The 23431-nt window shown below is 38.5% G+C and overlaps 1 protein-coding gene across 1 annotated transcript; it reads right to left on the bottom strand.

Annotated features, from left to right (window-relative positions):
* Positions 1-6872: 6872 nt before the first annotated feature.
* On the bottom strand, positions 6873-18413 carry LOC139462443 (1-acylglycerol-3-phosphate O-acyltransferase Pnpla3-like). Its single transcript, XM_071244162.1, has 8 exons — positions 18091-18413; positions 16720-16952; positions 13558-13623; positions 13134-13401; positions 12642-12842; positions 12166-12301; positions 11184-11303; positions 6873-10798 (listed from the first exon to the last, which is right to left on the bottom strand). The coding sequence occupies exons 1-8, from the start codon at positions 18251-18253 to the stop codon at positions 10072-10074; spliced, it is 1914 nt and encodes a 637-aa protein (XP_071100263.1). The 5' UTR covers positions 18254-18413; the 3' UTR covers positions 6873-10071.
* Between the last annotated feature and the right edge of the window lie 5018 nt (positions 18414-23431).

Genomic DNA, 23431 nt, shown 5'->3' with positions numbered 1-23431 from the left:
TTTCCGAAATGTGTTCGGCATGTTCCGGGATGTCAGCAGCGGCCACGAATGGATTCGTGACACATTGAAGCGCCCATAATAATCCACTGGACATCATATGCGTGAGACAGCTGTTTAGCAAAATATTGCAGCCAGTGAAGAGAGCACAAAAAATACACATATTTGGGGTGGGTCATGGAATACATTTAAAAGTGTTTTTACATTTTGTCTTTTCGCGGAGGGTCATGAAAAAAGTGTATAAGAAGATGGGGAGGGTCATCCAAAAATGTGACAAGCATAAGGGGAGCGTCAATATTATCGGTACATCAGTTGCACATGACCGGTCCCTTATCTTGTCGGTACATGACATACGGAGTCCTTACTTATTTTTGTGTCGCTCCTCTCCCGACAAAAGAATTAATTATTATTTATTTCTGAATAATCCGCCGTCCATCTCTTTTTGTATGCTGCTTCTTAAAAACGTTTTACACTCTTAACGTGTTTTTAACAACACGATCGCATATATAAATGGCAGTATGCGTTCTTAATGTGACCTGTTGAAACATGGAATGGAAGCTACTCTTCGCTTCTTATTTCTGTGATGCGATGTAGGAATCACTTCCACCATAGTTCATATATTTAAGCGGGGAGACGTTTCAGAATACACGTGGCATGAAAACCTGCGATGATGGCAATCACACAGACGGGCCTCTCTAGCTGTTTGTGGTTCGGGGTTGGTGCAACCTTGGTCGTCAAAGAAGGCACAACTTACTGCTATGTTTGAAAACCTCCTGACCTCTACCTTCGCTGATTCTCTCAGCGATTAGAGAGTTCAGTTTTGTACTCCTTGTAAGCTTGACTCCGAACCATCACAGCCTGTTCAAGCTTTCCTTCATCAACTTAAATGACTGGTTTACTTGCAATGAGCCAATTTGGTAACATTTACTGATCATATCTGTTTGTACGTATATTTTGTCACTTCATACTTATTACAAATATAAAGAAACTGTTAGGGCAGCCAAACTTACTTAGTTACCACTAGTAAAATATACACCAATGCGTACTTCGATCTCCTGTCTTATAACATGAAGATTCAAGACATTTTGATTAAAACATTTTTTTTGTAGAAACCTCAGTTTAATCAGTTCTCATAATATTCAATAGTTCTTGAATTTGCCTGACATACGTGAGACGATAGTTATCTTATTTTCGTTTAGCTGTGAATTATCGAAAAGATGTTAGATATGCATGTAAATAATGTAGGAATTTATTGTATGAATGCTTGAAAATATTAAATCTGTTTCACTAAGGAAACAATACTTTGCATTTCTTTGTTGTTAAATTTAAACGTTGTAAAATCAGGGAGATAATGCAACACGACGGCGGTCTGTAATTAATTGAGTGATCCAGTGATTGATATTATGAACAATGGATGATAATCTGTACTTTTTCTGTTGTTGGTACGGGAGATAAAATAAATTACATATGCCTCGCATTCTCGGAAAATAAATAATGTGTCCTTTTCATGTGGACAACCGTCTAAAAAATACAATGTTATGTTTGTTTATTCAATAAAAAATAATTGAGCTCCTAACCATTATAAATGCTGATCTTGACCAGCGGACCATTCGATCCATTTCGTCGCAGCTCACGACCAGCAAAGGTTGCTGGGGACCTATTCCGGTCGGGAATCCCCACGGGAGTCTCCTTGACTGCCTTCTGTGACTGATTGAAGTGTCTCATAAATATATTAGTTAATCATATAATGGGCCCAGCCAAGCGGGATCAGTAGCCTTGTGATTGTAGACCTCTGCGGCTTGAAACCGTCTCCACAAATTGAAATATTTGGATTTGGCCGAAATCTGTTTGAAATGTTACTTTGTTTCGTTTTGTCGCTGTGTGTACATCTAACTACACTTCTTAACGTTATGACAGGACAGACCCGACTGTCAACAACGTCTGAACGTGGCCTTGACGTCTCATAGACTTGGGTTAGAGTAGCTTTCCTTTGACAAAGGGCAGTTACTCTACCGGACAGACCGATGGATTGGCGAAAGGCAATTAAAAACAATTGTTGTTTTGCGTTTATGTTGCGTCACCACTGTATAAGAGACATATTTAAGTTAGAGCTACATTGGCTACTGTCACTGTCCGACTGACACATCACTTACCGTGTGACGTAATAAATATTAATGCGCGCATTCCATGAAGACAGTGTTTCGGTAATGTTTGTTAGAGAGGGAAAGCGATTTTGAAGCAAAAAATTAAAGAATGACATTATATGATATAGAGGTTATCACGCTTGTGTGTTTGGAGATGCTAAATATCCTGTATTAGGAATAAACACTATGTATTTAGCTCGCCAAAGCTTGCTAAATACAATGTTTATTCCTAATGTAGGATATTTACCATCGTGTGATAACCTCTATTTACATTATTGCAAAAGACAATATATTCCTCAAAGTTTTTGTTGTAGTAAGTGTTTAAGAGGCCTCCTTCAGTCTTAGCAATTTCGGCAGACCTGTCCCTCTTTGGGATTCGTGTGAGTAGGGTACACATATGTATTGCGAGTTTTAGTATTCATAAACTTTCTCTTTTGTGTTGATATCATCTCTATTTTCGTATATTGATATGCTTTCATTTTTATCTTTGAGTGGTGTGTTTATATATGTTCGAGTCCATCACTCGGAAATTGAGTTAGTTTGGCCTCGCTATTGCATCTCTTGGCTACAGGAGATCTACAGCAGATAGTGGATCTAACTGCAATTCTTGTTTTAACCGAGCCCGGGCTGGGGCATGGTCTAGAGATTCCAGTTACAAGGGATCAATGGAATCAGGTTGATGGCAAGATGGGCATACCTTGCCATGGTGCTTGTGGTGAATTCCACAATATAATATAGTACATGTGAGATTATACTTCTCTTCCAAAACCTCGTCAAGCCAGATATAAACAACAAACACACATGTGGCTTCCCCTGTGGCACACGCCGAGGCATTTACTCTGCATGAGATTGAAAATTTTAAATCTGTTTCACCAAATAAACCTTCCCCAATACGACTGGGAACATAAGCTTCTTTGCAAGACGGCAAATAAACAAAGTCACTTACTTCTTTGAAAAATGTACCTTGTATGCATAGCAAAGGCCAGAAACTTAAATTGCCGAGTACCACTGAGGTACAATCAACGTACCCTTTGCTCTGTATTTGCGCATATGGCACAACACACGAGAGACCAGATACACTGGTGGTACTATCCAGTTCACCTCATTACTCCAATCTGAAGTAAAAGTATCCACATTCTCAGAATTAGGGTTCCAGTACCTAGAATCGAAACGGTTTATCTTCTTGTTGTAGTAAGAAGCAAAACGATCTATTGAATGTGGTCCCCATGTTTCATCGAGTACATGAAAAAACATAGTCTGCAACTGCCCAGTCATCTCTATCAGTGAGCTTGCTCAGAAAATCGGTTTGATCATTTTGTTCTCGGGGAATCCAGTCTACTTCCAAACGTATACAGGATCTGAAACACAACTGCCAGATAACCAATGCAAGATTTTGTAAGTGTGTCTTCATGCTACCCTTGTTAATAATAGCTTATACGTTGGTATTATCCGTAAACCACTTGACTGCGTGAGAACCAAGAAAAGACAGAAAACTTGTCAGTACCATAGATACAGCCTTCAACTCCCGCCATGTTGAACTGTGATTCATTTCGCTTTCGGACCACTGACCATGTGCAAACCTTCGACCAAACTGAACACAATAGCCACCGTAACCTACACCACTTGCATCGCTATAAACAACCCTGGTAGGGGAACTGTCTGAACACAACGATCGTGACTTGAAATGTTGAATATTGTCCCGCCAGAACACTAACTGATCCTTACCTGATAAAACAATCCAGTCATTCCACGAGTTAGCCGCCAGACAATCTATACTGAGTGACCTCGCCATAAGTTGACTAACTGAACCAACAACTGGTTTCATAGCAATAATTTGACCAACTAGTGAAGATACATCACGAACATACACAGACCTAGTGTTAGGGACTAAGAGAGATGTGATGCAAATGAAAAGCTTCTCTAACTTCCTTTCCGGTACAGCTAAAGTAAAATGTAAAGTGTTCACGTGACATCCCAGCCATTCCAAACTATGTGAAGGCGTCCATAAAGACTTTTCAACTTTAGGCACAAATCCAGAACTGATGAGGTCATCCTTAACCCTATCTGATACAACAGCACAAGTTGACATAGAATTTTCAACAATAATTCCATCATCAAGAAACGTAACGTTCTTGTAACCGAGGTAACGCCACCATTTTACCAATTGTCGAGTTACCTTTGTAAAGACATAGGGCGCAGATGACAAACCAAATGGTAAAACCACAAACTTGTAATACCTCCTGCCCCATGGCCAAATCCATGAAAAGCCGAGAAAAGTTGTATGAGAAGTATGCATTTCAATATGATGGTACGCGGAATGTATATCGTATTTAACTAACCAATCACCAGCTTTGATATACATAAGAGCGGTTTTCCAGTCTTCGTATTTGACTGAACGTTTAAACACATGCTTGTTCACCACAGACAAATCAAGAATTAATCTTTTCTTTCCCGAAGAAGCAATAGATTAACACAGACAACGGATTAACAACACGAGGCCTCTCCTCACATTCCTCCACTAAATTTTTCCGCACAAGATCTGTAATAGCTTCCCAATCAAAATCAGAATGCCGCAACGCCGACATGTTGTTTTTTAATTCCATAGGTGTCGGAGTAGAATAAAATGGTATCTTGTATCCACTTACAATTACATCAATCACAAATTGAGTAGAACCAATGTCACGCCAAAACTGTATGCAGCGTCTTAGACGACCCCTCACTAAGATTTCAGCATTTCCACGCTCATATTCATAATAATCGTTTGTAAGTTCAACTTCACCTTGTTTACTCTGAGACTGTGGTCTTGCTTCCCGGTCGACTTGTCGGCGTGACTGTGTTTGAGTTGACATACGGATAGTCTCGTCTCCATTGGTTGAGTTCTCCGCACGCAAAACACGTGCCGTTTCTAAGTCTCGGGCGAAATGCACGTCCTTGAGATGGTCCCACTGGATAAGCCCCGCCCCCAACTGTAGCCTGCGTGACAGTCGCTGTCGGTCTAGAAAACTTAAATGGGGCATATCTTGACGATTTTGATTTCTTTTTGTCAATTTTCTTGATAGCTCTGGATTCCGCTCTGGAAATACGCCGATCATCGCCAGAATCATCAGCAAGATCATTACAGTCATATTGGCGAACAGTCTCCCCACCTCCATCTGATGAGTCGGCAAGCTTAATCAGCTTATTCCTACGCTCAATGCGCGAAACCTCCGCGCAAAGTAAATCTTGCAAATAGTCCAATTTTGAGTAAAAAATAGCATATTTCATTTGTTTCAGTTTTTCAAGGGTCTCTGAATTGAAATTATACTGAAGGCGGTGCCCTTCCCGTTTCCATACGAAATCTTTTTCAGTTTTGAGTTTCTGAATATCAGCCGCTGTTCGAGCCACGTTATCTTGTAAATTAACAAGTTTGTCTTCAACAGACCTGTCAACTTCTTCTCGACATGTAGATAACTGCTGTAGAATATTATCAAGTTTCTTGTTAATATCTTCAGATAGCTCCATAACAAAATGGCGATAGAACACGTGGCAAAGTTATAACGAAATAAACAGACCGCACTGTAACGGCGACACCACATGGTCTAGAGATTCCAGTAACAAGGGATCAATGGAATCAGGTTGATGGCAAGATGGGCATACCTTGCCATGGTGCTTGTGGTGAATTCCACAAAATAATATATAGTACATGTGAGATTATACTCAGGTTATGGAGAAGTGTATTCTATGTAACATGTTCTTATTCAATCTAACAATGTAGATCTATTTAATAAAAATAATGCAAAACAAACAGAACGGTTAAATGTTTTCATTATTCTTCACAGGGTTTCCTAGAGTCTATATAATTGAAAGAAATAATCCTAGTCTTGCCTAATAAAACTCCTGCAATCCAACACAGATAAAACGCAACTTGCAAACACAATCATAATCTGGTTAATCTGTGTCAGTTGACGAGTTGGAGTAGCTTACTCTGCCCACAGTATGGAGCAGCTCAGTAATTAGAAGGTAAGGCCAGGTAGTTACACTGGTCACACTTGACTGGTCTGTCTGATGATTGGGTCATCTGACAACTGGGAGTGAACTCTTCACCAGAGACCAGGTAAACAGTTTTACTATTAAGCTTGGAACTCTGGGGTAATATATGATGCGTTTCTTGTTGAACGCTCTGCTCAGTAATATTCAAATAAAAAAAATGACGTCGGTCTGTAAAAGAGGCTTCTTGTGCATGTTTAGCTCATCAAATGACAAAACAAAATTAATATTTTCATGAGCCGCAATACATACACAAAATCGTCAAACTTTTTTCATGAGCAGCGCTACATACACAGAATGATCAAAGTGATCAACTTTTTCAATTCACCAGATGAGATAGCCGTGTCATTTGACAAGAACAGACAACTGTTCCATTTTTTGTATTTTCTTGCTGATCTCATCACATCCATTAGGGGCAAACTGAAAGTAGTTCTGTCTGAAGTGCTGTTTCTTGTAGATAAATATAGAATTTCATTATTACATATCAATAATAGCATATTTACTATACATATAGTTATCACTAGATAAAACGTTAATGGCGAGTCATTTTCATGACTGGGGTCCAATCTTGCAGGCTGGTTCCCTGGGTAGCTACATTGTGTACATCCTACTCAGGGTCAGGCTGCCAATCTTGCCGAATCCTGGCTGCTCTGGCAGTTAATCGCTTTCATTTTCAGAAAATGGCAACTCAGGTCTGATTTAAACTGTTGTTTATTGTGTCACGCTTGATGACGTATGTACAAGAATTTACATCAAGGTATATGAACAATATCAATAAATACAGCTATACATATACATATAAACAAAAGGACAAATTGTACAACTTATATATTTTTCAGGTATGTACATATCAGCACTGTACATTGCCTCCGAAGTTATAGAAAAGCTCATACTAGCTTTGTGAAAAGTAGGAATCAAACCAGAAATGAATGAGGATATGAACTGGTATTAATCAAGCAAGCACATACTCTTGTCAGCTCAACATGGAGGAAACTCATGCAAGTCTTAAACCGTTACCAATTTGGTGAATCCCACCTCAGGTATGATGTTAAACTAATAGGGATAACAATCAGAGTCAAATATGTTTTCAGAGAGTTAATATGAGAAAATATTTTAAGACACCTAAAGTGAGATGATGAAAGTATAGTTTCAGTTTTAATACTCAAGCAGATTGAGAACAGGGAGATGTTGAACTGTCAACAGGTCATCAAATCAGATTTACTGGTCTTACACTGAATTAGTAGAAATATTTCAATATAGACCAATGTATTGGTCATATATATATTTGAAGGAATCAATGAAATAATCACTTACTATGACATTTGTTCAAACTGGCAGACTGTATAGAAAATAAAGAGACAAATACACTAATATAAAAAATAAAAAACAACTGGTGTCCAAATGGTGTTTTTCGTAGAGGCATGCCACTATTATGTTTAAATGACAGTGTTACTCAGGTCAAAACCCTTTTTCCATTTTTGGGTTTTGGCACTAGTTTCCAAGAGCCAAATTTAATATTTGGTGTTCTTTGGTATTGATATTTGATACTAATAGTTCAGGTTTGAGAATTCTTGCAGATGTATTCTACAGTACAATTCAATAAATAGACACCAACATCATATAATGCCATTACTCTTGACTCATATTTCACTCACTAAGTATGACATAATCATACAGTAACCTCGATACACATTCTCTCAGCATCAGAGCAAAACACTACTTGAATCCTGTTATCTGAAGCCTGATCTTCATCACAGTGCATTATTTCTGGACATGAATCAACTAACTCAGTGGTCTCGAGGATAGTGTCTCTGCCCAGTGAGTGGAAGGTTGGCGATTTGATGCCCATGTCATTACAAAAGATGCTAAAAGCTGGTATCTTTGTTACCGTGACTTGTGCTTGGCATCAAAAGGGTAAACAAGTACTGGCCAGCTCAGAGTCAGTAGACTGTGTTGGAGGAAGGTATCTATGTCCAAACTGTGGCATGGGATCTCAATGGGCAAGTACATAAACCAGCATTAGTTCTGACTAGACAACAAGCAGCCCAAACACACCAATTGCAAGCGCAACATCATATATGTGCAATAATTTTGGACATGACATTAAAACTTCACTTCACCTCTCCTCTTAACATTTATCACACATTATTGGGATCATTGTTTGTTCTGGTGTCTGCTCTAACAAAACTGTATAAAACCATTTAAAACAGTCACCCATTTGATAATTGTTTCAACTCACGACATTCAGTATTACTTTGATGTATAATGGCCATTTCAAATTATGTTCTTGAAAACAAGACGAGAATAAGCCTTCAGGCTTATGAAAAATATACAAAAGATGCTATGATAAATTACAATAATAATGCAATAAATAGCATTTTGGTATGTACAAAGCCATTATTATTTGCATAGGAAAAATAATATTTGGACAGTAGCTTGCATATACAGGTTCTTTCAGTAAATAAAACCTGCCACATGAATTGCTTCATGATTATAAGATGAGGGACATAACTGGATACTCGATGTTCCTGTGCATCACATCTCAGATGTGTTATGACTACATACACTGGACACATTTTCCAGCAAAGCTTCGCCTCGTCCAGGTTGGCAAGATATTTTATACGTCTGATCCATTGCATCAAGGGCTTGCTCGAATGGGACTGCAATTTTGAAATTAGACCAAATTTTGATTGGTTGTTGAATTCAATTTCCTGAGCAAGGAAATGTTGATGACAAGATGGAGATGAAGACATTACTCCTGAAATGAAGCTTTGGTGGCGCCTGGGTTCCAGGTATTCATCAAAATACAATAGTGATACCATACCCTTGGTAATCAAGGAGCAAGATTTGAGCATTGCATGCTGGGTTCCATTCACAGAAAGAATAACCATGAATATTCAGTGCTATTGTCAACAATGCCCTGTAATTACCGGTTTTGCATCGGGAAGACATGTATACAAATGAATATATACACATATGGTTAGGTATACATATGTTTCTGTATGTACACATTGTATATACAATAGTATTGATGAGATGTAACATGATGAAGTGACGTGTGAATATGCCTAATAGACTTCGTTACAACTAAAAGATCAAGTTTACAGATAACACATTCAAAAATCTCCCAGAAATATCTAATGCCCCCTCAAACATTTTCTTTCAAACTAAAGCCAATAATATCTCGTCAACTATCAAACATTTAGCAAATAACAGATTTCTGTAAAATGTCATAAAAAGGTTCAATCTGAAACTGACACTAAAAAATATTCATGAAGGTGTCTGATATGCCATGCATTCTGTCATCCATTGCTTTAATTTAAAGACATATATAGGCACTGACTAAATAAAGATTCAATGGATTATGATAAAATTATTCATAAAACAACTAAAAATATTTAACAACTGCCAAATAAAATGTGGACTGGTTTTCAAAACCTTCTTTCCCTTAGGGGTCCTAAAACAAAATCAAGATTCTTACAGACATCTTTGCCTCAAACCAAATTAAAAGAAAGGTTAACAAAGTAAATAATTTGACTGCCAACAAAAAACAAGATTGAAATTTAACAGGTTGCACTAAAAGCAGAATATATTTTAACACAGAATAAGACTGTTTAAGAGAGGAATATAATGTCAAACAACATTTGTTTTTATAAAATTTCAGAAATAACTGCCAGGCAAGTTAGAAAACATCATGGTAGTGAATAACGATGAGTTTGATTAATTGAAAGGATATGACAGTTCCATGATAAAACAAAATGTTCATGACTGGTAGACATCAGGTTTGCAACAAAACATGTTACTCCATCATCCTTAACAAGTTTCACAATGTGACGACTCCATGCATAGGAGTTCCTATTGGACACACTGTGACATAGCACTTGATGTTTTTTACCACTAATCCTCAAGCTTCTTTTGGCGAGCTCTCTATCACCGTGGACTGTAACTGTGGAATTGATAATGCCGAGTCAATCAACGCCTCCAATTCATCTTCAATTTCTGGCTTCATTTCAAGATAGCTATCCCACGACAAATCAGGTTCAGACGTAGAAGTATTTGTCAAACTTTCTTCAACTTCTGTACTTGACTCATAGACGCCAGTCCTTATGGAACGTGATTCATGGAGATCAACGTCAACGTTTTTCAAACTGAAAATCTCTTCAAACTTATAGCACCCTTTGCTGCTGGGATCTTCATAATAATATGAGAGTGCTGACTCCATCTGGTTTGTAATATGTAGACACTGCTCAAATGTGTCAAATATTTCCTGACAGGGTGCGTTTGTTGGAGAGCAATGGTCGCTACCCCGAGGTAGGTATAGAAGATCGCCTGTGGGGCTGGACTGCTGTATTTGTACATCCTCCATTTGAAGCCTGTCCATGTGTCCATGCAGGTGTTCCAGTGACCGAACGGTGCTCGGCTTGGAAGTGTTGAAGTCAACAGCAAAGCCAATGTTGAAGTTGCGTACGATGGCACTATTGTTGGTTGCACTCTCAGGGTATTTCTTGCGTCGGTTGCCGGTGTTGCGAGTGCCAGGGGTGAAGGAGTGGCTTCTCCGAGTTGACAAACGACGGCGCCGTGGAGTCTGCTTTTGATCTTTTACTTCTGTGATGGCAAGCTGACAAGTAAACCTGAAAGTACAAATGATGTTGATATGATGTCTGTCCCATTAACACAACACAATATTCATACCTGCCCCGAGTAGCATAAAAATTTGAACCTCCAATAACAGTTCCGCACATCAAGCTTCAAGAACCAGAAGGTCTGGGTTCAAATCTACATGGGTACAATATATGAAGTCCATTTCTGGTGTCCACTGCTGAGACATTGCAGGAATTCCGTGGGGGTTATCATTATTAGGGAGCGTAAACATTTCAGTGTTGTTATGATGCTGTTAGTAGTTCCAGTGGCGAGGAAGAGGATAGAAAAGGGCATATTTACCGAACACACAAGGAGAGGAAAAGGGTATGTATGCATATATCAAGATGGCCGCACCACACCGTGGGGGGTACACACCTAGCGGAATAGCGTGGGTGATGGTGGAACATCTTAATAGCAATGATCTTGAGCAACTCCACAGTGTCGCCCACAACACTCTGCACATCCTGCGGCATCGACGGCAACCACTGCAGGAACCTGCAACACAACAACCAAATGTATTGTTACCACATTTACTATCTGCTTATTCACATGAGTTTAATATTTCAGACATGTGTCACAAATACCCTCAAATGACAAAACACAACCTAGAAGTGTAAGGAGTTAATGCTTCAATGAGGTCAGCAATATTTCAACTTCATCACCAAGCAAGCCAGTGGTTGATAGCATGAGCAACAATCAATTCCATCACGGTGAGGTGAAATGGGGTTAAGGTCGCGTGCAAGGTTATTGCACTCATACACTGACATGCATGCATGTATGTGTGTATGTGGCTGCATGTACTAGTCCGGACTAATGCCAGTTCCATAGTGCTGACCTACTGAGGTGTCATGCCACAGTTTAACATGAATACCCCACTTAGACACAGTATACTGAAACTTATGCCGACCCATCCTTGTTTTAGTCGTTGAATGTCGAGCGCTAGGCAGGGTAACAACAAGTACTTTCTTTTGGTATGACACAACCAGGGACCAAACCAATGACCATCCGCTTTCCAGGCAGACTCCAACAGACCACAGAGGCGGTCACAATAAGATGGCACACATCGTAAACATTCAATCCCAATCTTGTTGGCTCTTTTGTCATAATATTGCCGAAATGTGCTGCGTTAGTGTACGAAATTAAGGGTGGTCCTAGGATCCTTGAGGACCCCCTACATATAACATCAGGACCCCTTTAACACTGCTAAATATTAATTCAGGTATCTTTATGACAAGGATAACACAGTGGGTACCTGTTTTCACTGAAAAACATGTAGGCCAAAGTAATGTGACTGCAGGCTAAAACACAAGTGTAGAACATTGTTAGTGTTTACAACTGACTTCCTATTTTTACTTACTTGACCACAGTTCGGACCGCCATCTCTGCAGGTAGCACCCAGGGAGTGGCAGCTAGGGAGAGGAGTTTGACCGGCCTGGAGTTATAGAAGTAGTTCACAAGCCCTTTGTTCACAGAGTCACATGCATGCTGGAATGCTGGAACAGGAAGAAAACATTCAACAGGGTTTTTACATGATGTATAAATCCTGCAAAATTGCACTCAACTACTACTACTACTACTACTACTACTACAAATACAAGTATAGTCAGAAGATAGTATTTTTCCAAACCGTTTTTGTAAAATGTTGTTCTTTTATACAAAAGTATCATTGAGTGATCGATCTCAGAATAGGATAATTGTATCGCTGCACTATGTACCACGATGCAGTGAAACACTGTTTTCCTCCTCCCCTGAAATGGAGAAGTATTGAAGAACCCTTTTAAGCCTAAGCATTTGCATCTCCTTATCAGTCGGTTTCCAATGACAACAACTCACCCAGCATTACTGTTGGTGGCAGCGAATCAACCAGAGCCCCATGCAGTTTCTTCTTACACTCTTCGCAGTCATTGTCTTCACCGTCGCATTCAAAGTCTTCTTCATCCTCCTCGCTCTCTTCCGTCTCTGAGTCCTTCTCCTCCGCGTCTGTTGTCGAGATACATGACCGCACGCTAAGGTGACGTGTGCATGATATCAGATCTGAAACACAGCTTTCTTTGAAAACTTGTAAAACCATAAGTATCACAATACTGTTCCATGCATGAGTTGGTTCTTCTGTTTTGAGGTGTTGTTAAAATGTGGTTTAATGTTGTGTATCCCCTTAATACCAAGTGCCAGACAGGGTAACAAGTACCTTCTTTTAACATATTTTGGATGGAATCACTGACCTACAGGCAGACACTGCATCCACAACAAACAACATTCATACATCAGGGAAAACCCTAAATCTGTAACACATTTCTGTTATCAGTTCCAATGCATATTACTTACTGTTAGTCTGAAGAAAGACGAGTGTGTCATCAAAGCCCTGCCTACACATATCACTGAGCACTTCAGGGTGTGGGGGAAACAAGGCATGGGAGAGGCGATAAAGGTTCTCTGTGGTGCACTGCATGCTGGTATTGACGAGGGTGATGTGGAGAAAGTTAGACGAGCCATCGCTGGGGCAGATGTCACTCTCGCCTGAGAATGGTGACACAGTGATTGTGTCTTCGTCCAGAATGGGCAGATTGTCGCTAAGTCCTCCATCAACATAGCGCTGACAACCAAAACATCACAACATTGTATTAGACAAGTTGAACTGGATAACATAAACTTAGAACTATTTGGTTTACCAGTTATTGCAAGCAAACAATATTTACGAATTTCACAAAAGTTATCTGACTATTAGTTTAAGTGACAACAGAGTACATACCACTCCTCGGAACTTGGGAGGTATCAAGCCACTATAGAATGGCACAAAAGCACTGCATAACAAAGCCTGTAAAAGAGAATTTTGCTTATCAGACAAATTGAAGAAAGACGTAACTAGACTTAAAGCATTATTACACATCAATACATAGACATTCAAACCTACAATCATAGGTTTCTGGCGTGCCCAAGGTAAGCAACTCTGCATAGCGAATCGCAGAGCCTCAGACGACTGGGCCACCCGTGCCCCCCATCAGAGAAATAACTTAAAGCAAATATGCAAGAAAGTTCTGAAAGAAATCAACTTATTTCATGCCACAGGTGAGCAGTGACACTTTGTGGAGATATGACAAAAACACTTGCTTTCCGTCAATTGACATGATTGACAATAACAAGTCTATTTCGGTAAATCTAAACTTGAATTCATCACAATAGTTTATGTAAGTTATTATCGATGACAACAATTTCATATAGAAAATCGTTAATATTTCTTTCCATCAGCGATAATTCTGATTATTGATCTTTAAAGCTAGCCATATTCATAGTATGAAATGGTGAACCTATACATTGAAAAAAACAAAACAATATGGAACCAGAACTAAATTTAGCACTCGAAGGGTCAGTGCAGTCTGTGGTAAGAATTTTTGTATTTATTTGTAGAGCCTAACCACAGTATGGTATCAGCACTTAAAAATTCCTGGTCGGAATGTTTATTCAGAAAACTTGAACGTGCCAAAGATTGGGGACACATGTTTTTTCCTAACTACACACAATAATCACACTGAGGCATATGTGAAACATGTTAAATCATGTCAAAAATGTTGTAAAGGTTAAGACATGAGAATTAATTATCAGGTGACCCACTTCCAACCCAACCAACAGATATGTACAAATATCTCCAACAATGTGCCTGATGTGACCTTATTTCTCATGCCAACTTATCAATTCATGACCCAAGGCCGAGCATAACTGAATGTGACACCCCACCTAGCAATGACGCATTTAGTTGACCGATACACCCCGCTATCTACGTAGGATTCTATACATAGTGCTCTTGGAAGAAAAATTGGGAAACACAATTAGGATAAGTCTTAAATACAGCATGATCAGATATAAAACATTATGGTTTAATTAACATTGCATTTGACATGTTTATCTGCAATAATGTAAAACTGAGCAATAACCATGACAATGTCTCTTCCACTTGTGGTCCTGACATCAGAGAAATACAAGTCACTAGGGCTGGGACGGGTAACTCAGGTGGGTACTGAGTAGGACCCGGGTACCCACAGGACTACCCGGACCCGTGTTTAGTCACGTGATATATTGTTTAATGACAAAAATTATCTAGAACTCTTTGGTTAGAGTAAAAAGTTACACTAAAAGACACTGATGTTCGCATTTCTTTGACTATAGACCATTCCTTCATGTTTTTCATATGGCTGAATAAAGAAATAACTTAATTCAACCTCAGTGTATGAATGACCAGATTGTTTAATACTTGTATCTAATTACGTTTTGCCAGAGCTATGCTAAAAATGTTCCCAATCTGACATTTTGAGACATCTGAGACCTTCAGAGGGTACCCGGGAAGGGTCTGGTAATAGGGGGTTTGGGTACCGGGTAGTAAATTTTGACTCGTGCCAGCCCTACAAGTCACCATTTCAAAGCAAAGTACTAAGTTGTAAGCATATTTAACATGAATCAGGAATCAAACTGGTACAATGAATAGTATTGTGTATCCCTAAAAACTCAATATTATTTTTCTCTTCATGAATTCTTTACATTTGTGTATACTGGAAGTACATTTCTGTGTTGCATAAACCCTACGCATTAAGTGTCATGTTCCAATAAGCACCTTCTAGCCAACGTACAAACCAATCTGTAAGTATTCTTTATAAGTGCCTAAAATGTATGCGATGGTAAATATTTTCATGTGTAAATTTTCGACAAGCAGTTGATGTTATTTAGGCGGATTTATCTAGACCTTCCCTGAGTCTGATAACCAGTCAAATGTGTGTAAAAATTCAGGCTTTAAATGTTGACTTTAAAATAAAAATACCCCTGAATTTAAGAAAATAAGGACTTATTAGAAAATTTCAATATGATCAAACTTTTTTTAACGCTTAGTTTGGGATCCTAGATAAGCCCTGATCTGCATCTATTTATATGAGTGTAGGATATTTTGCAACCGGTAAAACCTGACTTAACCATGTCAACGACTGCCTGAAAGACAACCGGTAATAAAAACAACAACATTTGCCTACATTTTTGATGGCCTAATGATTAATGTCAGCAAATGGTAAGTTACAGATAATAATTCACCTATAGCATAACCACATCCTCCAATCAGGTGAGAATTAGTCATCCATAAGTCTTCATGTTTTGTAATTCATTGAAGCTTTAGATCTACATGTTGTGTTGTACAAAACAATCAAAAAATAAATTCCAAAAGTTGATCTCAAAAATATATATCATTTCATAAAAGTCTGACAGATTTCAAGTTGTCAGACACAATGGCGGAATTTGATACTTTCTGATTGGTCACCCATGTTGTTTGATTGACAGGTTTCCAAATGATAATTATATACATCAAGAAGATTTATGAAGTAACAGATTAACAAGTAAATCAAGTAAGACAATTGGTACACACATTATTCTTTCATAGACAGGCTCAAATTACTTTAGTAGCTGGTTAAAGCAGGGTTGTATCTTGACCAACTCAGAGGCCGATATTTGGACACAAGTCAACAGAAGCAAATGTCATTAAAATGTCCGAAATTGAAAGAACAAAGTTCCTAATTCATGGTTTTGCTTTGTTGAGGTGACTTGTATTTCACAGACCAATTTGAGCAAAACAAGGACTTTTTTCATAAATTGTCTGCTAAAGATACTTAGTTTGGTATCTAGGATAAATGCCTGTACAGTCACATACTGTATTTATCCGTATTGATCTAATGTTGCACAAAAAGCCATACATTAATCAATCAAAGTCTGTGATGAATATTAAAGAAGCTTCAATAGCCTGTAGAGCCACAACTAAATTTCATAACATTAGTGATGACAGAAGGCCGACTTATTTCGCAACTTGAAACAGGCTTGCAGGCCAGCAATAATTTGTAAACCTGATGCGATAATAAGCCTTTACGTCTACTTGTTACCTCACCTGGATAAGCTCTGCTTTTGAGTCAAAGTCTGATACAATCACACACTTCTTGTCCGAAACTCTTGTAAGGGAGACGAAAAGACGACCCGACACAATCTCATGGGCATTGTCTGGCAGAACTTCCCACAACGCGTCCCGGAGAATTCTGTCAATGGCAAAGCTGGGGTGCAGTGGTCCTAATGAGCGTGATCTAGCCTTGGTTGCTAGTCGGAGAGTAAAACTTGTACATTCACCTGAAACCAAGCAATCATAATGAGAAATCACATTACATCTTACATGACTTAAATAGGTCTCATAAAAAGTGATATAATTTGGATGATCCAACTGATCCTAATTTAAAGTAAATACAGTTACTTTCTTTGTCGAAATTAAGCACGAATGTCAAGGGATATCTGATGTTCAAGGCTTTGTTCAAGATTTAGGGATGTCCTCTGATTCAAATACTATTGATGTAAATCTTTTCAGTTTACCAGGACCCCCATGTAAACTGTTAACGGTACTATTTTATGTCAATGAAATTACAATATTTCTATAATTAAGAACAGATATTTTGTTCATCCTTTTTATAATGTGGAATGTTATAATCAGTAAAATGAAAATAATTACATTGCTAACGTTGCCACAAAGTCGCCACTATTAGGGTGCAGGCAATTAATCTTTATTTTAGGATGAGCTGCCATTCATATTTTAGAAGATAAAGTAAGTAGCAGTGGTTTTGCTGAAGACATTACGACGCATACTTTATCAACATTAAATAGGATATTCGTATATGTCATTACGAACAAAAGTTAAATGATCTTTTGGACATTTTTGACGAGTCAGTCGATGTGTCTAGAAAATTAAGAGTGAAGAGACTTCACCCTCCACGATTCTCCCCGAATCTGTCATATCTAGCCCAGCTACCCACTGACACCTCCCAAACAATTCAAATACAACAGATGAGAATATGGTATTCATGTCACTTTAATTTTGAATTTCTCAAAACGTAAACATCATTTGTCTACTCGTGTGTAACAAGCTCAAGTCAGCGACCTCGACTGGCAAATCACCCCATTTTCAACCAATCAGAAATGAGGATTAGACAGCGCCCCATAACTAAAAATCTAAACAGCAATAAACATCGCGACACCAACAATGAATATACAAGTTTGTGTTCAGACAATCACAAGAAACAAAGACAACAACACTACACTTTTCTGTGTCAAACCCAAACAACTCAAGCATGTAACAAACGGCGACACGAAGCATTGTTTCAGGCGAATCGAGACGCAATGTCAAATGCGGTTTGTTGTTGGTTGGCTATTGTCAGGTGATATTTACAGTCTCGCGATGACGATGTCTCATGCGAAATATACACAAACATATACTTACCTAAACATGTATCACAAAGAAAACAACAAGCAGTGATGGCCCCCGCACTAGCTCCTAACAGCTTTCCTTCATGGAGAAAATGTGGCGCGTGTTCCCTCAGACAGCTTGCTACACCAATGTGGTAAATACCAAGAAATCCACACCCGGAAAACGAAAAACTCATAATTCCGAGGGGACCTTTCTCCTCCGAAATATATCCAATAGTTGGTCGAAGTTTTCACTTAGATCATATATCCAAAAGACAAAGCTAGTGGCACAGCATTTGTGTGAAGGGCCCTTCGAATACCTCCAGTGGCGATTGTTTTGAATGCCTTGAGCAACGCAACATGTGACGTTGAAGATCTGGAAGATCACGTGGACACACAGCCCGTACGGTTTCGAGGAATCTGATTGGTTGTTGCTATCTGCCGAGTGAGTGCGAGCTCTGTGATTGGTCAGTAATTAAAGACAGTAAATCGTGTTTTTATGTAACGTATGAATGAAAATTTTACCTCACGAAGTACTTATTAAAAGATATTTTAATGGGAATTCATGATATCCAGAAAATGCCGACTATACATGCAGGTGTTATGGGGTTTTCGGACGCTTAAGAAACATTCGTAATTTTCTCGTTAATCACAAGAACAACTGTAATACATCTCACTCACTTAAGAAGTACGACTTAATCTTAAAAACAGGTCATTATAAAAAAATTACAATGTCTGTGTGACGCTACACACCTTGTTATAGCGCGAGTAATCACGATAAACATGGTCGTCTGAAAACGGATGATGAAAGGCCATAAAATCGATCAATTTTATGGTCTCGGGTATGATGTCAGAAAATCTGTGACCCGACGATCTATTCAATGAATTACTTTGTCAAAGAATAAATGATTACCTGAAAATAATGCGCCATCTCACAATTAGTTCAACGCGATAAACCTATGTTGAGAGAAAGAGCTAGACAGACGGAGAGAGAGTGAGAATGAGAGTCAGAGACTCAAAAGGGGCGGACAGGTAGAGGCAGGCGTAGAGAGCGGTTTTATCTGCACAATAAACAGCTGCCCACAGACCAAACACCCACCACGAGACACGATGTGAGGAATCCTTCATCAGTCGAACACAACAAACATGACACAATCATACAAAATAAAAGCTGGGTTCGTTGGTCAAGCATCCTCGTTACGTCAGGGCCACTGACCCCGTCAATGTTATCTAACTCCCATTGGAAGTGACCATGTGGAATTCCAGCACGACCGGCACAAAGCATCTCAAAAATAGATACTGGGAAATGATCATTTTACCTCCTATAACCTCTTATTCATCCTCAGTGCCATCCGCCCCGGGGGAGGTTAATTAGAAAAATCTCTCCCAACCCCACGGCGATTCTAGTTTCGACAATTGCTTTGACCACAATTGTATTTGGCCATGCCCCATATAATATCTATTTATTAATTTACAACTATAACCGATCTATGTAGAAGGACCCGAATACAAAGTCCAAACCATGACATGACATGTTTGAAAAACACCGATATATTACACCATACATAATATAGATCAGTCTTTCTGAAATAAATTGAGTAAATACCTTCACAAATATTACTCTCAAAATAGGAATTTCAGCCGTATACTTTCTTAATACCAACTGGAATCCGTTTTATGTGCTCGACGGTTCCTGATGTGTGACAATTTGGCGAATTCAACAGTTCGTTCGCAAATTCAGCCTTGCCAGATATGCACGTCTCACAAACATCATTGTGTGTGAATATATATATATATATATATATATATATATATATATATATATATATATATATATATATATATATATATATATATGTGATATAGAACTTAGTTCCAACATGTCATATATGTGTTGACAATAAATATGTTTTACGGAATAAATATTCATACACTTGATCTACATAACCATGTATTCTGCAATTGTCATAATGTTTTGCACTATTGCCAGTTTCTAATTACTATAGTCGCATAAGTTTGTGTATGATGTATGACATAAATATATGTAGTGTGTGCGTGCGTGTGTGTGTTTATGCAGTTAACTGTTATCAAAGTAAAAAACAATCTTGTTGGAAAAAATATATTTAATTATTTTCGTTCTGGGCTCCATGTGCACCTAAATGCCAAATATACAGAAAGGTGAAGCGCACAATTTCTTTTACTATCAAGAGTGCCTACATGCATGCATTGACCAAGCCAGAATAGCATTTGATGTAAACGTTGCTGTTAAACCAACCGTGACTATATTGGAATTGTCATGGTCTAACGGGCATGGGTCTCAATTTCTGACACCTTAGCTTCTCTCTTAACGAGCTGTCAGTCTCACTGAAGCTTCCGTGTTCAAAAACCCTTTGTGGAGATAACAACGACGAGCTAGAGGCATATTTAAGCTAATTAACATAATTACATAGAAGTCAGTTCAATGGAACCACAGACATGGTGTTTATGCGCCCTCTATGAAGTGTAATTAAAACAGACACTTATTACTCAGTTACTGTAGTGAACGATACTCACTCCCCTGGCGTCGCTTAATCTATTTCGTGTATATTTCCCACTGTGATGATAATTGATGGAATAGACACGAAACTCGACGATCAAGGTAAGGCCAACATAGCCGATTGTTTATTCTGCAGATTATTTCCCTGAAATTGACTTTGCCTAAATAACGATTCAGAGGACGAATACTATTTGATAAAACTATTATTAATATTTAGTAATCCGAACCTCATATGAATAATAATTGTTTAAACTAATGGATGAAGAACAAATAAATGGGTTGTTGCCTGAACATCCCTTGCCAGTCATATGTTTTCAAGGTGTCACTATAATTTACGTAGTCATTTATGTAAACAATATCGATAGTGTCAAACCCGTGTCCCTGATTTTGTTTTTTTCTTTGTTTGTGAAGGGACACGTATCAGAGAAAATATTATTAAAAGTAGGCAGACATGGTGGATCCATGTGTAACACCTTGTCAAATTTGTTTCTTGAAAAGAAAACGAGCAGGATTAGTTTTAATGCACTGATGTGACATATCTTGCCCTATGCAGAACGGCATTGTGTTACAAGGTGCCTCCCTATTCCGACTGTTGTCTATCTGGGGATGAAATTGTTAAACTGTGATCGACCAACCTGAAAATAGCATCACATTTATTACGTCTGATTATAATACTCTCTGGTTTTATCTGATCCTGAGCTTTTCTTGTGTCACATTTTCTAGGCGACATTGTACAATGTGAAGAAAATAGCCCGTTTATGTCATTACTGAGAGTGTTGTCATGGTTGGTTCCTAGATGTCTGAGCGATTGACGTCCACAATAAACTGTTTGTCCATCTTTTAGTTCTTTTTTGGGGTTAAAATCCATTAAGACTCAGAATAAGCCAATTCTTTGGCTTAGATTTAACATTATTCTGTGTCTATGGTTTAATATATACAAAGACTATCAATCACATGTGGTGGACGTTAATATGTAACCAATACAATATGTTTTTTTCTTTTTGAATATTATACGGTCGGTCCCTAAAACGAACTCCTCAATATACTAGAAATCCGTGTACAATGTACAAGATAACAACTAGTCTTAATAAGAGTCCTTTCAACACGATGCTATCTGGACCTGACTATTATATTCTACTGAATTATATTTGCGTATAATTATTATCTAACTCTACCTGCGTTTATTGTTGCGATGGCAAGATATTTGAGCAAGAGTATCAACAAACTGGCTATGTATATTGCGCTGTATCTCTATTCGGCAAGCTGGGTCACGTACACATATTTTTTTTAATACTTAGAACAAAATATATACAAACGTATATAACGAACTGATTTCTCCCGTCTCTTGCATTTCGTTATTTCCATGTTCTAGTGTTGACATGATACTGCACACACACACACACACACACACACACACACACACACACACACACACACACACACACACACACACCTCACACACCTCACACACACACACACCCCACACACACCCACACCTCTGGACCCGTCCCGTCAATGTTGTAACATGCAATTCAAGTACACCGAGAAATGTGTGAAAACCGAGTTAACACATGGATGTCAACTTCTTTATACGCCACCCTGTATTCCGCGACAGCTATTATAGAATTTTTGAATGCTTCAGAATAGCCATGAGATCGCACGCAGACTTATTATTGTAAGAAATGATAGTTTTAACAAAAGTGTTTACATCGTGCTTGACCGACTTTCTCTGAGCTGGTTTTGGACTTGGGGCAGCCGGTCGCCTCCAGCCTGACCTACAACACGGATCGACTGAAATGCTGGCACTTGCAGTGCGCATCGGTACATGTTCGCGCGTTGTGAGGAGCCCAGAGGGAAACCAACAAAGACTTTTGCCGCCGCCAAAATCTTTATGTCATTATACAAAAGCGGATATTTCTGAAAAAGACCCCTGGTCCTGTGATTAACAATCAACGAATATACTGCAATAAATCATACGAACTTTTTATCTGTGCTAGGGTTTTTCGTGCCCTTCCCGAAACTGTACGTATTTGTTTAAATAAATCTTCTTTTGAGTTTATTCCCATAGGGTGTGTTTTTTTATGCAATTTTTTAATGACTGTGTATATTTATGTATTTATTTGAATTCCCCTAGGGAAATGAACACAAAGAAGAAGACTGTGTGTATTGATGGATTTGTTCAAATTACACAAATTTATGTACAGGTATGTACGCCTATCATGCGAATTGAGAAATGGCGTATATACTAGTATATGCATATGTATATGTATATTTAGTGTTGTTATAAGTACAAAATATGCATGTGCTGGAATGAATAATGTCTAGTTCTCATTTACATGATCAGATCGGATAACGTTCATAATAATTTCTACATGGTTGCGTGTTTTGTAAATTATACAGGGCCTGTAACTCACCCTTTAACTCTTCCGTATTGAAAGAGCTTTTATCACCAGACTTAAAAACAGATTTGTTTATCAGGTAGTTGCAAACAACCTTGCTACATACATACTTTCAACACGGTGACATGGTCGGCATGACCGCCGAGTCTGAAGTCCTCGGCATGACTCATGCATAGCAGCACCCCCCCCCCCCCCTCCCCCCACATGCCTACCACATATGATTACGAGGTATGTACTTTCCAACAATCAGATAAGAGGCTGCCAATAATGCTGGTTGCGAATATACAGTGTAGTATAATGAGAGCCTTAAGCATGGGTTTATCATTATATTTACATTCATTCTATCAACACCGTTTTTTCTATGTTGCAATAACATCAACTACAGCAACCATTTCTTTCACTAAACAAAAAAAAAACAATTTAAAAAAAGATATACCCTT

This window comes from Haliotis cracherodii, unplaced genomic scaffold (assembly GCF_022045235.1).
Source record: "Haliotis cracherodii isolate W230 unplaced genomic scaffold, xgHalCrac1.p SCAF_15, whole genome shotgun sequence".
In the NCBI taxonomy this organism is placed as follows: Eukaryota; Metazoa; Mollusca; class Gastropoda; order Lepetellida; family Haliotidae; genus Haliotis; species Haliotis cracherodii.
Note: the sequence above shows the minus strand (reverse complement) of the source record. Positions and strands in the feature narration are given on the sequence as shown.